This window comes from Ascaphus truei, chromosome 20, assembly GCF_040206685.1.
Source record: "Ascaphus truei isolate aAscTru1 chromosome 20, aAscTru1.hap1, whole genome shotgun sequence".
NCBI classification, from domain to species: domain Eukaryota; kingdom Metazoa; phylum Chordata; class Amphibia; order Anura; family Ascaphidae; genus Ascaphus; species Ascaphus truei.
Window position 1 is genome coordinate 25,886,297 of NC_134502.1, and position 14,852 is coordinate 25,901,148.

Below are 14,852 nucleotides of genomic sequence, written 5' to 3' on the forward strand. Positions count from 1 at the left end.
TACTCACACGGTGTGTGGGGTTGTGTTACACACGGTGTGTGTGCTGTGTTACTCACACTGTGTTGTCGTTGTGCTGTGTTACTCACACTGTGTTGTCGTTGTGCTGTGTTACTCACACGGTGTGTGGGGTTGTGTTACACACTGTGTGTGTGCTGTGTTACTCACACTGTGTTGTCGTTGTGCTGTGTTACTCACACGGTGTGTGGGGTTGTGTTACACACGGTGTGTGTGCTGTGTTACTCACACGGTGTTGTCGTTGTGCTGTGTTACTCACAAGGTGTGTGGGGTTGTGTTACACACGGTGTGTGTGCTGTGTTACTCACACTGTGTTGTCGTTGTGCTGTGTTACTCACACGGTGTGGGTGGCTGTGTTACACACGGTGTGTGTGCTGTGTTACTCACACTGTGTTGTCGTTGTGCTGTGTTACTCACACGGTGTGTGGGGTTGTGTTACACACGGTGTGTGTGCTGTGTTACTCACACTGTGTTGTCGTTGTGCTGTGTTACTTACACGGTGTGTGGGGTTGTGTTACACACGGTGTGTGTGCTGTGTTACTCACACTGTGTTGTCGTTGTGCTGTGTTACTTACACGGTGTGTGGGGTTGTGTTACACACGGTGTGTGTGCTGTGTTACTCACACTGTGTTGTCGTTGTGCTGTGTTACTCACACGGTGTGTGGGGTTGTTACACACTGCGTGTGTGCTGTGTTACTCACACTGTGTTGTCGTTGTGCTGTGTTACTCACACTGTGTTGTCGTTGTGCTGTGTTACTCACACTGTGTTGTCGTTGTGCTGTGTCTGGTTGAATCTCCAGAAGGTTTTCCACAGCGTCTCCACCAGCGTAAACTGCAGATTCACCACCACGTCCACTATCGCCTGAGACAGACAGCGAGAGGTTAATAGAGACACGTGGGGTGAGAGGTGAGAGGTGAGGGTCTGCAGTGCTTCCTGTACAGAAGCTGGAGGGGTCAGGGGTTACCTGGAAGAGATCAGGGGGTTACCTGGAAGAGATCAGGGGGTTACCTGGAAGGGGTCAGGGGGTGAGAGGTCAGGGGGTTACCTCACAGTGCTCCCTGTACAGTAGCTGGAGGGGTCAGGGGGTGAGAGGTCAGGGGGTTACCTGGAAGGGGTCAGTGGGTTACCTGGAAGGGGTCAGGGGGTGAAAGGTCAGGGGGTTACCTCACAGTGCTCCCTGTACAATAGCTGGAGGGTCAGTGGGTGAGAGGTCAGTGGGTTACCTGGAAGGGGTCAGTGGGTGAGAGGTGAGGGGGTTACCTGGAAGGGGTCAGGGGGTGAGAGGTCAGTGGGTTACCTGGAAGGGGTCAGAGGGTGAGAGGTCGGGGGGTTACCTCACAGTGCTCCCTGTACAGTAGCTGGGGGGGCAGTGGGTGAGAGGTCAGGGGGTTACCTCGAAGGGGTCAGGGGGTGAGAGGTCAGGGGTTACCTCACAGTGCTCCCTGTACAGTAGCTGGAAGGCCTTGACGTTGCCCAGACTGAGCCCCTCAGGGAGCGGTTTCCCCTGCAGATCTATCTCTGCAAACTCTGGCAGGCTCCGGGAGGCATCTGCAGGGGCCACAGAGGGGGTCAGAGAGGAAGAGAAGTGGGGCGCAGAGAGAGGGGGACAGAGAGAGGGGGTTCATGGAGGTACAGCTGCGTAGATATTATACGGTCGACCCCATCTCACGTGTGATCAGAGCAGCGTCCCCCCCACCTGACGTGTGAGGTGAGCACACGGTCCCTCCCAGCTGACGTGTGATGTGAGCACACGGTCCCCCCCCAGCTGACGTGTGATGTGAGCACACGGTCCCCCCCCAGCTGACGTGTGATGTGAGCACACGGTCCCCCCAGCGGACGTGTGATGTGAGCACACGGTCCCCCCAGCGGACGTGTGATGTGAGCACACGGTCCCTCCCAGCGGACGTGTGATGTGAGCACACGGTCCCCCCGAGCTGACGTGTGATGTGAGCACACGGTCCCCCCCAGCTGACGTGTAATGTGAGCACACGGTCCCCCCCCAGCTGACGTGTGATGTGAGCACACGGTTCCCCCCCAGCGGACGTGTGATGTGAGCACACGGTTCCCCCCAGCGGACGTGTGATGTGAGCACACGGTCCCCCCCAGCGGACGTGTGATGTGAGCACACAGTTCCCCCCAGCGGACGTGTGATGTGAGCACACGGTCCCCCCAGCGGACGTGTGATGTGAGCACACGGTTCCCCCCAGCGGACGTGTGATGTGAGCACACGGTCCCCCCGAGCTGACGTGTGATGTGAGCACACGGTCCCCCCAGCGGACGTGTGATGTGAGCACACGGTCCCCCCCCCAGCTGACGTGTGATGTGAGCACACGGTCCCCCCAGCGGACGTGTGATGTGAGCACACGGTCCCCCCCCCCAGCTGACGTGTGATGTGAGCACACATCCCCCCCTGGCTGCTCGCGGGGTCAGGGGGCCAGTTGGACCTTACCCAGAAACTGCTGGTACTGCTGCACCTGGGAGCTGATATCCGACAGGCCAGACAGCTGCTGGGAACCCCCCACCCCGTTACTCATCCCTTCCATCTTCTGGAGGGGCTTCAGCCTGCGGGGGAGGGGGGGAGAGACAGGGTCACCTACAGCAGGTGGGGGGGGGAGGGGTAGGGGGAGACAGGGCGGCGAGAGTAAGGAGACAGAGAGGGGAGAGAGTAAGGAGACAGAGAGGGGTGAGAGTAAGGAGACAGAGAGGGGTGAGAGTAAGGAGACAGAGAGGGGTGAGAGTAAGGAGACAGAGGGGAGAGAGTAAGGAGACAGAGAGGGGTGAGAGTAAGGAGACAGAGAGGGGTGAGAGTAAGGAGACAGAGAGGGGAGAGAGTAAGGAGACAGAGAGGGGTGAGAGTAAGGAGACAGAGAGGGGAGAGAGTAAGGAGACAGAGAGGGGAGAGAGTAAGGAGACAGAGAGGGGTGAGAGTAAGGAGACAGAGAGGGGTGAGAGTAAGGAGACAGAGAGGGGTGAGAGTAAGGAGACAGAGAGGGGTGAGAGTAAGGAGACAGAGAGGGGTGTGAGTAAGGAGACAGAGAGGGGTGAGAGTAAGGAGACAGAGAGGGGTGAGAGTAAGGAGACAGAGAGGGGTGAGAGTAAGGAGACAGAGAGGGGTGAGAGTAAGGAGACAGAGAGGGGTGAGAGTAAGGAGACAGAGAGGGGTGAGAGTAAGGAGACAGAGGGGTGAGAGTAAGGAGACAGAGAGGGGTGAGAGTAAGGAGACAGAGGGGTGAGAGTAAGGAGACAGAGGGGTGAGAGTAAGGAGACAGATGGGAGAGAGTAAGGAGACAGAGAGGGGTGAGAGTAAGGCGACAGAGGGGTGAGAGTAAGGAGACAGAGAGGGGTGAGAGTAAGGAGACAGAGGGGTGAGAGTAAGGAGACAGAGGGGTGAGAGTAAGGAGACAGAGAGGGGTGAGAAGGGTGAGAGGGGTGAGGAGGTGAGGAGACAGAGGGGTGAGAGTAAGGAGACAGAGGGGTGAGAGTAAGGAGACAGAGAGGGGTGAGAGTAAGGAGACAGAGAGGGGTGAGAGTAAGGAGACAGAGAGGGGTGAGAGTAAGGAGACAGAGAGGGGTGAGAGTAAGGAGACAGAGAGGGGAGAGAGTAAGGAGACAGAGAGGGGTGAGAGTAAGGAGACAGAGAGGGGAGAGAGTAAGGAGACAGAGAGGGGTGAGAGTAAGGAGACAGAGAGGGGTGAGAGTAAGGAGACAGAGAGGGGTGAGAGTAAGGAGACAGAGGGGAGAGAGTAAGGAGACAGAGAGGGGTGAGAGTAAGGAGACAGAGAGGGGAGAGAGTAAGGAGACAGAGAGGGGAGAGAGTAAGGAGACAGAGAGGGGTGAGAGTAAGGAGACAGAGAGGGGTGAGAGTAAGGAGACAGAGAGGGGTGAGAGTAAGGAGACAGAGAGGGGTGAGAGTAAGGAGACAGAGAGGGGTGTGAGTAAGGAGACAGAGAGGGGTGAGAGTAAGGAGACAGAGAGGGGTGAGAGTAAGGAGACAGAGAGGGGTGAGAGTAAGGAGACAGAGAGGGGTGAGAGTAAGGAGACAGAGAGGGGTGAGAGTAAGGAGACAGAGAGGGGTGAGAGTAAGGAGACAGAGAGGGGTGAGAGTAAGGAGACAGAGGGGTGAGAGTAAGGAGACAGAGAGGGGTGAGAGTAAGGAGACAGAGGGGTGAGAGTAAGGAGACAGAGGGGTGAGAGTAAGGAGACAGATGGGAGAGAGTAAGGAGACAGAGAGGGGTGAGAGTAAGGCGACAGAGGGGTGAGAGTAAGGAGACAGAGAGGGGTGAGAGTAAGGAGACAGAGGGGTGAGAGTAAGGAGACAGAGGGGTGAGAGTAAGGAGACAGAGAGGGGTGAGAAGGGTGAGAGGGGTGAGGAGGTGAGGAGACAGAGGGGTGAGAGTAAGGAGACAGAGGGGTGAGAGTAAGGAGACAGAGAGGGGTGAGAGTAAGGAGACAGAGAGGGGTGAGAGTAAGGAGACAGAGAGGGGTGAGAGTAAGGAGACAGAGAGGGGAGAGAGTAAGGAGACAGAGAGGGGTGAGAGTAAGGAGACAGAGAGGGGCGAGAAGGGTGAGGAGACAGAGAGGGGTGAGGAGACAGAGGGGTGAGAGTAAGGAGACAGAGAGGGGAGAGAGTAAGGAGACAGAGAGGGGTGAGAGTAAGGAGACAGAGAGGGGTGAGAGTAAGGAGACAGAGAGGGGTGAGAGTACGGAGACAGAGGGGTGAGAGTAAGGAGACAGAGAGGGGTGAGAGTAAGGAGACAGAGAGGGGTGAGAGTACGGAGACAGAGGGGTGAGAGTAAGGAGACAGAGAGGGGTGAGAGTAAGGAGACAGAGAGGGGTGAGAGTAAGGAGACAGAGGGGTGAGAGTAAGGAGACAGAGAGGGGTGAGAATGGTGAGAGGGGTGAGAGTAAGGAGACAGAGAGGGGTGAGAGTAAGGAGACAGAGGGGTGAGAGTAAGGAGACAGAGAGGGGTGAGAGGGGTGAGGAGACAGAGGGGTGAGAGGGGTGAGGAGACAGAGGGGTGAGGAGACAGGGGGGTGAGGAGACAGGGGGGTGAGGAGACAGGGGGGTGAGGAGACAGAGGGGTGAGGAGACAGGGGGGTGAGGAGACAGAGGGGTGAGGAGACAGGGGGGTGAGGAGACAGAGGGGTGAGGAGACAGGGGGGTGAGGAGACAGGGGGGTGAGGAGACAGGGGGGTGAGGAGACAGGGGGGTGAGGAGACAGAGGGGTGAGGTACCGCTGCTTTTGGGAGAAGGGTTGCTGCCGCATGGCGAGGTGCTGCTGATCCTCCATCAGGCGCAGGAGGGGGGAGCTGGTTTTGATGCGGAGGCCGTAATAGTGGTATTTGGAGTTTCCCCTGAGGGAGAAAGGAGAGACACAGTCACACAAGGGGCGGTGCCCAGTCCCGGTGACACAGTGCCGGCGGTGCCCAGTCCCGGTGACACAGTGCCGGCGGTGCCCAGTCCCGGTGACACAGTGCCGGCGGTGCCCAGTCCCTGTGACACAGTGCCGGCGGTGCCCAGTCCCGGTGACACAGTGCCGGCGGTGCCCAGTCCCGGTGACACAGTGCCGGCGGAGCCCAGTCCCGGTGACACAGTGCCGGCGGTGCCCAGTCCCTGTGACACAGTGCCGGCGGTGCCCAGTCCCGGTGACACAGTGCCGGCGGTGCCCAGTCCCGGTGACACAGTGCCGGCGGAGCCCAGTCCCGGTGACACAGTGCCGGCGGAGCCCAGTCCCGGTGACACAGTGCCGGCGGAGCCCAGTCCCGGTGACACAGTGCCGGCGACACAGTGCCGGCGGTGCCCAGTCCCGGTGACACAGTGCCGGCGGTGCCCAGTCCCGGTGACACAGTGCCGGCGGTGCCCAGTCCCGGTGACACAGTGCCGGCGGAGCCCAGTCCCGGTGACACAGTGCCGGCGGAGCCCAGTCCCGGTGACACAGTGCCGGCGGAGCCCAGTCCCGGTGACACAGTGCCGGCGGAAGCCCAGTCCCTGTGACACAGTGCCGGCGGTGCCCAGTCCCTGTGACACAGTGCCGGCGGTGCCCAGTCCCGGGGACACAGTGCCGACGGAGCCCAGTCCCGGTGACACAGTGCCGGCGGAGCCCAGTCTCGGTGACACAGTGCCAGGTGGAGCCTAGTCCCGGTGACACAGTGCCGGCGGTGCCCAGTCCCGGTGACACAGTGCCGGCGGAGCCCAGTCCCGGTGACACAGTGCCGGCGGTGCCCAGTCCCGGTGACAGTGCCGGCGGTGCCCAGTCCCGGTGACACAGTGCCGGCGGTGCCCAGTCCCGGTGACAGTGCCGGCGGAGCCCAGTCCCGGTGACACGGTGCCGGCGGTGCCCAGTCCCGGTGACAGTGCCGGCGGAGCCCAGTCCCGGTGACACAGTGCCGGCGGTGCCCAGTCCCGGTGACGCGGTGTCCAGTCCCAGTCCCGGTGACGCGGTGCCCAGTCCCGGTGACGCGGTGCCCAGTCCCGGTGACATAGTGCAGAAGGTGTCCCAGTCCCGGTGACACAGGCAGTGACCGTGGGTACCCACCTGGTGCCCAGCCGGCGGGTCCGCAGTCCCATGAAGACGGAGCGGATGAGTTTCCCGAAGGAGGCGGCGTTGACGGGCTCCAGCTTCTGCTCCTGGCAGTGCAGCAGGTAGTGACAGTACAGGGTGCTGCGCGGGAGGCTCACTCCTTCTGCCGTCTCATAGTTATCCAGCAGCCACTGCACCTGGCAGAGGGGGGGACAAGCAGTCACGCAGGGGAGGAGAGGGGGGGGACAAGCAGTCACGCAGGGGAGGAGAGGGGGGGGACAAGCAGTCACACAGGGGAGGAGAGGGGGGGACAAGCAGTCACACGGGAGAAGAGGGGGGGACAAGCAGTCACGCATGAGAGGAGAGGGGGGACAAGCAGTCACACGGGGGGAGAGGGGGTACAAGCAGTCATACGGGGGGAGACGGTTGAGAAGTAGTCACACGGGGAGAGGAGAGGGGGGGAGCAGCAACATAGGGGAGAGGGGGAGCGCAGTAACACAGGAAGGAGAGGGGGACACCTCTCGCTGGGGTAGGTGAGAGGTGAAAGTGGGACACAGGGTGAGATAGTGATGGAGGGTTTCTCGCTGGGGTAGGTGAGAGGTGCGAGTGTGGGACACAGGGTGAGATAGTGATGGAGGGTTTCTCGCTGGGGTAGGTGAGAGGTGCGAGTGTGGGACACAGGGTGAGATAGTGATGGAGGGTTTCTCGCTGGGTAGGTGAGAGTGGGACACAGGGTGAGATAGTGATGGAGGGTTTCTCGCTGGGTAGGTGTGAGTGTGGGACACAGGGTGAGATAGTGATGGAGGGTTTCTCGCTGGGGTAGGTGAGAGGTGAGAGTGGGACACAGGGTGAGATAGTGATGGAGGGTTTCTCGCTGGGGTAGGTGAGGTGTGAGTGTGGGACACAGGGTGAGATAGTGATGGAGGGTTTCTCGCTGGGTTAGGTGAGAGGTGAGAGTGGGACACAGGGTGAGATAGTGATGGAGGGTTTCTCGCTGGGGTAGGTGAGAGGTGTGAGTGTGGGACACAGTGTGAGATAGTGATGGAGGGTTTCTCGCTGGGGTAGGTGAGAGGTGAGAGTGGGACACAGGGTGAGATAGTGATGGAGGGTTTCTCGCTGGGGTAGGTGAGGTGTGAGTGTGGGACACAGGGTGAGATAGTGATGGAGGGTTTCTCGCTGGGGTAGGTGAGAGGTGAGAGTGGGACACAGGGTGAGATAGTGATGGAGGGTTTCTCGCTGGGGTAGGTGAGAGGTGTGAGTGTGGGACACAGTGTGAGATAGTGATGGAGGGTTTCTCGCTGGGGTAGGTGACGGACCGGAAGTCTCACCGTGGCGGGGGAAGCGCGCGTGGTGTGAGAGTAGGACTGAGTAGAGCTTCCCATGATGAATCCTCCCTGAATGATGTATGTCCCCGCTCCTCCTCCGGAAGCTGCAGCGGGGGTGGCGTTGGCGAGGATCTGCCCTCCGGACACGTACATGGGCACAGGGGGACTGCTGGCTAAAGCCGGGGAGGAGGAGGGGGAGCTGACCTGGCCCGTGGGCCCCTGGGTTTCGTAGTATGTGGAACCCGTGGTCTGGCTGTACAAAGGTGTCTCGGTGTAGTGGTAAGACCCAGAGCGACTGCGGAGAAAGAGGGGAAGGGAGAGAGAAAGAGGTCATGTACTTTGCAGTGTGACAATAAAATATTCAATACACAATACACATTCAAATATTTATTGAAGCCAAAAAAGTTCCAATGTTTCGGCCCGTCTCGGCAGCCTTTGACACGGAGTGGCGTCACGTGGAACGCAGCGGGCCTTCCCTCACTGAGAAGAGAGCACCGGCACGTGGAACGCAGCGGGCCTTCCCTTATTGAGAAGAGCATCGGCACGTGGAACGCAGAGGGCCTTCCCTTACTGAGAAGAGAGCACCGGCACGTGGAAAGCAGCGGGCCTTCCCTTACTGAGAAGAGAGCACCGGCACGTGGAACGCAGCGAGCCTTCCCTTAGTGAGAAGAGCACCGGTACATGGAACGCAGCGGGCCTTCCCTTAGTGAGAAGAGCATCGGCACGTGGAACGCAGCGGGCCTTTCCTTACTGAGGAGAGCATCGGCACGTGGAACGCAGCGGGCCTTCCCTTACTGAGAAGCGGGCACGTGGAACGCAGCGAGCCTTCCCTTACTGAGAAGAGAGCACCGGCACGTGGAACGCAGAGGGCCTTTCCTTACTGAGGAGAGCACAGGTACATGGAACGCAGCGGGCCTGCCCTTACTGAGGAGAGCACCAGCGCGTGGAACGCAGCGGGCCTTCCCTTACCGAGGAGAGCACCAGCACGCGGAACGCAGCGGGCCTTCCGTTACTGAGGAGACAGCACCGGAACGTGGAACGCAGCGGGCCTTCCCTTACTGAGGAGACAGCACCAGCACGTGGAACGCAGTGGGCCTCTTACTGAGAAGAGAGCACCAGCACGCGGAACGCAGCGGGCCTTCCCTTACTGAGGAGAGCACCGGAACATGGAACGCAGCGGGCCTTCCCTTACTGAGAAGAGAGCACCAGCACAAGGAATGCAGCGGGTCTTCCCTTAGTGAGGAGAGCACCGGCACGTGGAACGCAGCGGGCCTTCTCTTACTGATTAGAGAGCACCGACACGTGGAACGCAGCGGGCCTTCCCTTACTGAGAAGAGAGCACCAGCACACGGAATGCAGCGGGTCTTCCCTTAGTGAGGAGAGCACCGGCACGTGGAACGCAGCGGGCCTTCTCTTACTGAGAAGAGAGCACCGGCACGTGGAACGCAGCGGGCCTTCCCTTAGTGAGGAGAGCACCGGCAAACGGAACGCAGCGGGCCTTCCCTTAGTGAGAAGAGAGCACCAGCACACGGAATGCAGCGGGTCTTCTCTTAGTGAGGAGAGCACCGGCACGTGGAACGCAGCGGGCCTTCCCTTACTGAGAAGAGAGCACCGGCAAACGGAACGCAGCGGGCCTTCCCTTACTGAGAAGAGAGCAGTGTGACACATTACACACACACTTACATGGTGCTTGCAGTGTAACTGGCATCTCCTCCCTCCACATACTGCACCTGAGTGGGATACACATGTTGTACAGGGACCTGTTGCAGCTGTTGCACCTGTGAGCGGGATATAGAGAGTTACACACGTACAGTAATACATATCATGTGTTAGACGCAGTACAGATCATGTGTCACACACATATACAACATGCAGACCACTGCCACTCGTTCCCGCAAGGAAATGTCTCTGCCCTCCCATAAAGAGATCCTCCCGTACACACATGTAATGCCGGCTGCTTCGTACAGGGACACAAGATCAACTCCTCACATAGGTAACTGTCACCTCAGCCTGTCTGCATCCTGTCACCTGTCCCTGTCTGCATCCCGTCACCTCAGCCTGTCTGCATCCCGTCACCCGCCCCCACAGCCTGTCTGCATCCTGTCACCTCAGCCTGTCTGCATCCCGTCACCCGCCCCCACAGCCTGTCTGCATCCCGTCACCTCAGCCTGTCTGCATCCCGTCACCCGCCCCCACAGCCTGTCTGCATCCCGTCACCTCAGCCTGTCTGCATCCCGTCACCTCAGCCTGTCTGCATCCCGTCCCCTCAGCCTGTCTGCATCCCGTCCCCTCAGCCTGTCTGCATCCCGTCACCCGCCCCCACAGCCTGTCTGCATCCCGTCACCTCAGCCTGTCTGCATCCCGTCACCTCAGCCTGTCTGCATCCCGTCCCCTCAGCCTGTCTGCATCCCGCCCCCTCAGCCTGTCTGCATCCTGTCACCTCAGCCTGTCTGCATCCCGTCACCCGCCCCCACAGCCTGTCTGCATCCCGTCACCTCAGCCTGTCTGCATCCCGTCACCCGCCCCCACAGCCTGTCTGCATCCCGTCACCTCAGCCTGTCTGCATCCCGTCACCTCAGCCTGTCTGCATCCCGTCCCCTCAGCCTGTCTGCATCCCGTCCCCTCAGCCTGTCTGCATCCCGTCACCTCAGCCTGTCTGCATCCCGTCACCTCAGCCTGTCTGCATCCCGTCACCTCAGCCTGTCTGCATCCCGTCCCCTCAGCCTGTCTGCATCCCGCCCCCACAGCCTGTCTGCATCCCGTCACCTCAGCCTGTCTGCATCCCGTCACCTCAGCCTGTCTGCATCCCGTCACCTGTCACCTCAGCCTGTCTGCATCCCGTCACCTCAGCCTGTCTGCATCCCGTCACCTCAGCCTGTCTGCATCCCGTCACCACAGCCTGTCTGCATCCCGTCACCTCAGCCTGTCTGCATCCCGTCACCCGCCCCCACAGCCTGTCTGCATCCCGTCACCTCAGCCTGTCTGCATCCCGTCACCTCAGCCTGTCTGCATCCCGTCCCCTCAGCCTGTCTGCATCCCGTCCCCTCAGCCTGTCTGCATCCCGTCACCTCAGCCTGTCTGCATCCCGTCACCTCAGCCTGTCTGCATCCCGTCACCTCAGCCTGTCTGCATCCCGTCACCTGTCACCTCAGCCTGTCTGCATCCCGTCACCTCAGCCTGTCTGCATCCCGTCACCTCAGCCTGTCTGCATCCCGTCACCTCAGCCTGTCTGCATCCCGCCCCCACAGCCTGTCTGCATCCCGTCACCTCAGCCTGTCTGCATTCCGTCACCACAGCCTGTCTGCATCCCGTCACCTCAGCCTGTCTGCATCCCGTCACCTCAGCCTGTCTGCATCCCGTCACCACAGCCTGTCTGCATCCCGTCACCTCAGCCTGTCTGCATCCCGTCACCTCAGCCTGTCTGCATCCCGTCACCACAGCCTGTCTGCATCCCGTCACCTCAGCCTGTCTGCATCCCGTCACCTCAGCCTGTCTGCATCCCGTCACCTCAGCCTGTCTGCATCCCGTCCCCACAGCCTGTCTGCATCCCGTCCCCACAGCCTGTCTGCATCCCGTCACCTCAGCCTGTCTGCATCCCGTCACCTCAGCCTGTCTGCATCCCGTCACCTCAGCCTGTCTGCATCCCGTCACCTCAGCCTGTCTGCATCCCGTCACCTGTCCCCCCAGCCTGTCTGCACCCCGTCACCTCAGCCTGTCTGCATCCCGTCACCTGTCCCCCCAGCCTGTCTGCATCCCGTCACCTGTCCCCCAGCCTGTCTGCATCCCGTCACCTCAGCCTGTCTGCATCCCGTCACCTCAGCCTGTCTGCATCCCGTCACCTCAGCCTGTCTGCATCCCGTCACCTCAGCCTGTCTGCATCCCGTCACCTCAGCCTGTCTGCATCCCGTCACCTCAGCCTGTCTGCATCCCGTCACTTCAGCATGTCTGCATCCCGTCACCTCAGCCTGTCTGCATCCCGTCACCTCAGCCTGTCTGCATCCCGTCACCTCAGCCTGTCTGCATACCGTCACCTCAGCCTGTCTGCATCCTGTCCCTCCAGCCTGTCTGCATCCCGTCACCTGTCCCCCCAGCCTGTCTGCATCCCGTCACCTGTCCCCCCAGCCTGTCTGCATCCTGTCCCTCCAGCCTGTCTGCATCCCGTCACCTCAGCCTGTCTGCATCCCGTCACCTCAGCCTGTCTGCATCCCGTCACCTGTCCCTGTCTGCATCCTGTTACCTCAGCCTGTCTGCATCCCGTCACCTGTCCCCCCAGCCTGTCTGCATCCCGTCACCTCAGCCTGTCTGCATCCCGTCACCTCAGCCTGTCTGCATCCTGTCACTTCAGCCTGTCTGCATACCGTCACCTCAGCCTGTCTGCATCCCGTCACCTGTCCCCCCAGCCTGTCTGCATCCCGTCACCTGTCCCCCCAGCCTGTCTGCATCCTGTCCCTCCAGCCTGTCTGCATCCCGTCACCTCAGCCTGTCTGCATCCCGTCACCTCAGCCTGTCTGCATCCCGTCACCTCAGCCTGTCTGCATCCCGTCACCTCAGCCTGTCTGCATCCCGTCACCTCAGCCTGTCTGCATCCCGTCACCTGTCCCCCCAGCCTGCCTGCATCCCGTCACCTCAGCCTGTCTGCATCCCATCACCTGTCCCCCCAGCCTGTCTGCATCCCGTCACCTCAGCCTGTCTGCATCCCGTCACCTGTCCCCCCAGCCTGCCTGCATCCCGTCACCTCAGCCTGTCTGCATCCCGTCACCTGTCCCCCCAGCCTGTCTGCATCCCGTCACCTCAGCCTGTCTGCATCCCGTCACCTCAGCCTGTCTGCATCCCGTCACCTGTCCCCCCAGCCTGTCTGCATCCTGTCCCTCCAGCCTGTCTGCATCCTGTCACCTCAGCCTGTCTGCATCCTGTCCCTGTCCCCTCAGCCTGCCTCCCCTGTCTGCATCCCGTCACCTCACCCTGACACTGTCACCTCACCCTGCCAGCATCCTGTCGCCTGCGCCTGTCCCTGTCACCTACTTTCAGTGCGGTGGCTGCAGTCCCAAACAGCAGCACCTGGGGCACTCTCTGCACTCTGACTCTCTGCTCGGGGCTGTCTGTGAGGGGAGAGGAGAAGCCCAGCGGCTGCGGTACGATGCGCACAAGCTCCACCCACTCGGGGCTGGAAGCGGGGGTCACCGGCTGCATGTAGTGGAAGCTGGGCCCGGTGCTGGCCAGCCGCTGGAAGCACACGCTGCTTTCTAACTCCTCGCTGGCTGCTGCCTGATCCTGAGCTGAACTACTGCTGCCTGGGAACTGTCTGACTGCGCTCTGAGGGACAGAGAGAGGGACACGATGGGGACAGTGTGTGTGACTGCGCTCTGAGGGACAGAGAGAGGGACACGATGGGGACAGTGTGTGTGACTGCGCTCTGAGGGACAGAGAGGGACACGATGGGGACAGTGTGTGTGTGACTGCGCTCTGAGGGACAGAGAGAGGGACACGATGGGGACAGTGTGTGTGACTGCGCTCTGAGGGACAGAGAGAGGGACACGATGGGGACAGTGTGTGTGTGACTGCGCTCTGAGGGACAGAGAGAGGGACACGATGGGGACAGTGTGTGTGACTGCGCTCCGAGGGACACGATGGGGACAGTGTGTGTGAGCACTCCGAGGGACAGAGAGGGACACGATGGGGACAGTGTGTGTGAGCACTCCGAGGGACAGAGAGGGACACGATGGGGACAGTGTGTGTGAGCACTCCGAGGGACAAAGAGAGGGACACGATGGGGACAGTGTGTGTGTGACGGCGCTCCGAGGGACAAAGAGAGGGACACGATGGGGACAGTGTGTGTGAGCACTCCGAGGGACAGAGAGGGACACGATGGGGACAGTGTGTGTGAGCACTCCGAGGGACAAAGAGAGGGACACGATGGGGACAGTGTGTGTGTGACGGTGCTCTGAGGGACAGAGAGAGGGACACGATGGGGACAGTGTGTGTGAGCACTCCGAGGGACAGAGAGAGGGACACGATGGGGACAGTGTGTGTGTGACGGTGCTCTGAGGGACAGAGAGAGGGACACGATGGGGACAGTGTGTGTGAGCACTCCGAGGGACAGAGAGAGGGACACGATGGGGACAGTGTGTGTGTGACGGCGCTCTGAGGGACAGAGAGAGGGACACGATGGGGACAGTGTGTGTGTGACGGCGCTCTGAGGGACAGAGAGAGGGACACGATGGGGACAGTGTGTGTGTGACTGCGCTCTTAGGGACAGAGAGAGGGACACGATGGGGACAGTGTGTGTGTGACTGCGCTCTGAGGGACAGAGAGAGATGTGATGCTTAGCGCTGTGTCTCAGGTAAGGAAATCACCCCTCTCTTTTACACACACACACACACAACACACACACACACTTGTGTGAAAAAGAAAGTACACCCTCTTTGAATTCTATGGTTTTACATATCAGGACATAATAACAATCATCTGTTCCTTAGCAGGTTTAAAAATTAGGTAAATACAACCTCAGATGAACAACAACACATGACATATTACACTGTGTCATGATTTATTTAACAACAATAAAGCCAAAATGGAGAAGCCATGTGTGAAAAACTAAGTACACCCTTACTGCTTCCATAGGAATTAAGATGCTAAGTAGCAGACAGGTGCTGCTAATCAAATGCCCTTGATTAATTGATCATCAGCAAGTGTGACCCCCTCTATAAAAGCCGAAGTTTTAGCAGTTTGCTGGTCTGGAGCATTCAGGTGTGTGTTAACACAATGCCAAGGAGGAAAGACATCAGCAATGAACTTAGAGAAGCAATTGTTGCTGCCCATCAATCCGGGAAAGGTTATAAGGCCATTTCCAAACAATTTAAAGTCCATCATTCTACAGTGAGAAAGATTATTCAAAAGTGGAAAACATTCAAGACAGTTGCCGATCTTCCCAGGAGTGGACGTCCCAGCAAATTCACCCCAAGGTCAGACCGTGCAATGCTCAGAGAAATT

General features: G+C 59.7%; 1 protein-coding gene across 8 annotated transcripts in view; it reads right to left on the reverse strand.

Moving 5' to 3' along the window:
• RFX1 (regulatory factor X1) overlaps window positions 1-14,852 on the reverse strand; it is a 114,297-nt gene that overhangs the window by 49,796 nt on the left and 49,649 nt on the right. For 3 of the 8 annotated variants that reach the window (XM_075577517.1, XM_075577520.1, XM_075577516.1), the window contains 8 exons: window positions 12,843-13,175; window positions 9,546-9,640; window positions 7,866-8,157; window positions 6,553-6,734; window positions 5,252-5,371; window positions 2,466-2,578; window positions 1,446-1,564; window positions 777-877 (listed from right to left, as the gene is read on the reverse strand). In XM_075577517.1, coding sequence (XP_075433632.1) covers window positions 777-877; window positions 1,446-1,564; window positions 2,466-2,578; window positions 5,252-5,371; window positions 6,553-6,734; window positions 7,866-8,157; window positions 9,546-9,640; window positions 12,843-13,175 — 1,355 coding nt within the window. The remainder of the gene's footprint in view (window positions 1-776; window positions 878-1,445; window positions 1,565-2,465; window positions 2,579-5,251; window positions 5,372-6,552; window positions 6,735-7,865; window positions 8,158-9,545; window positions 9,641-12,842; window positions 13,176-14,852) is intronic. The other 5 variants (XM_075577522.1, XM_075577521.1, XM_075577518.1 and 2 more) reach the window with 5 other exon arrangements.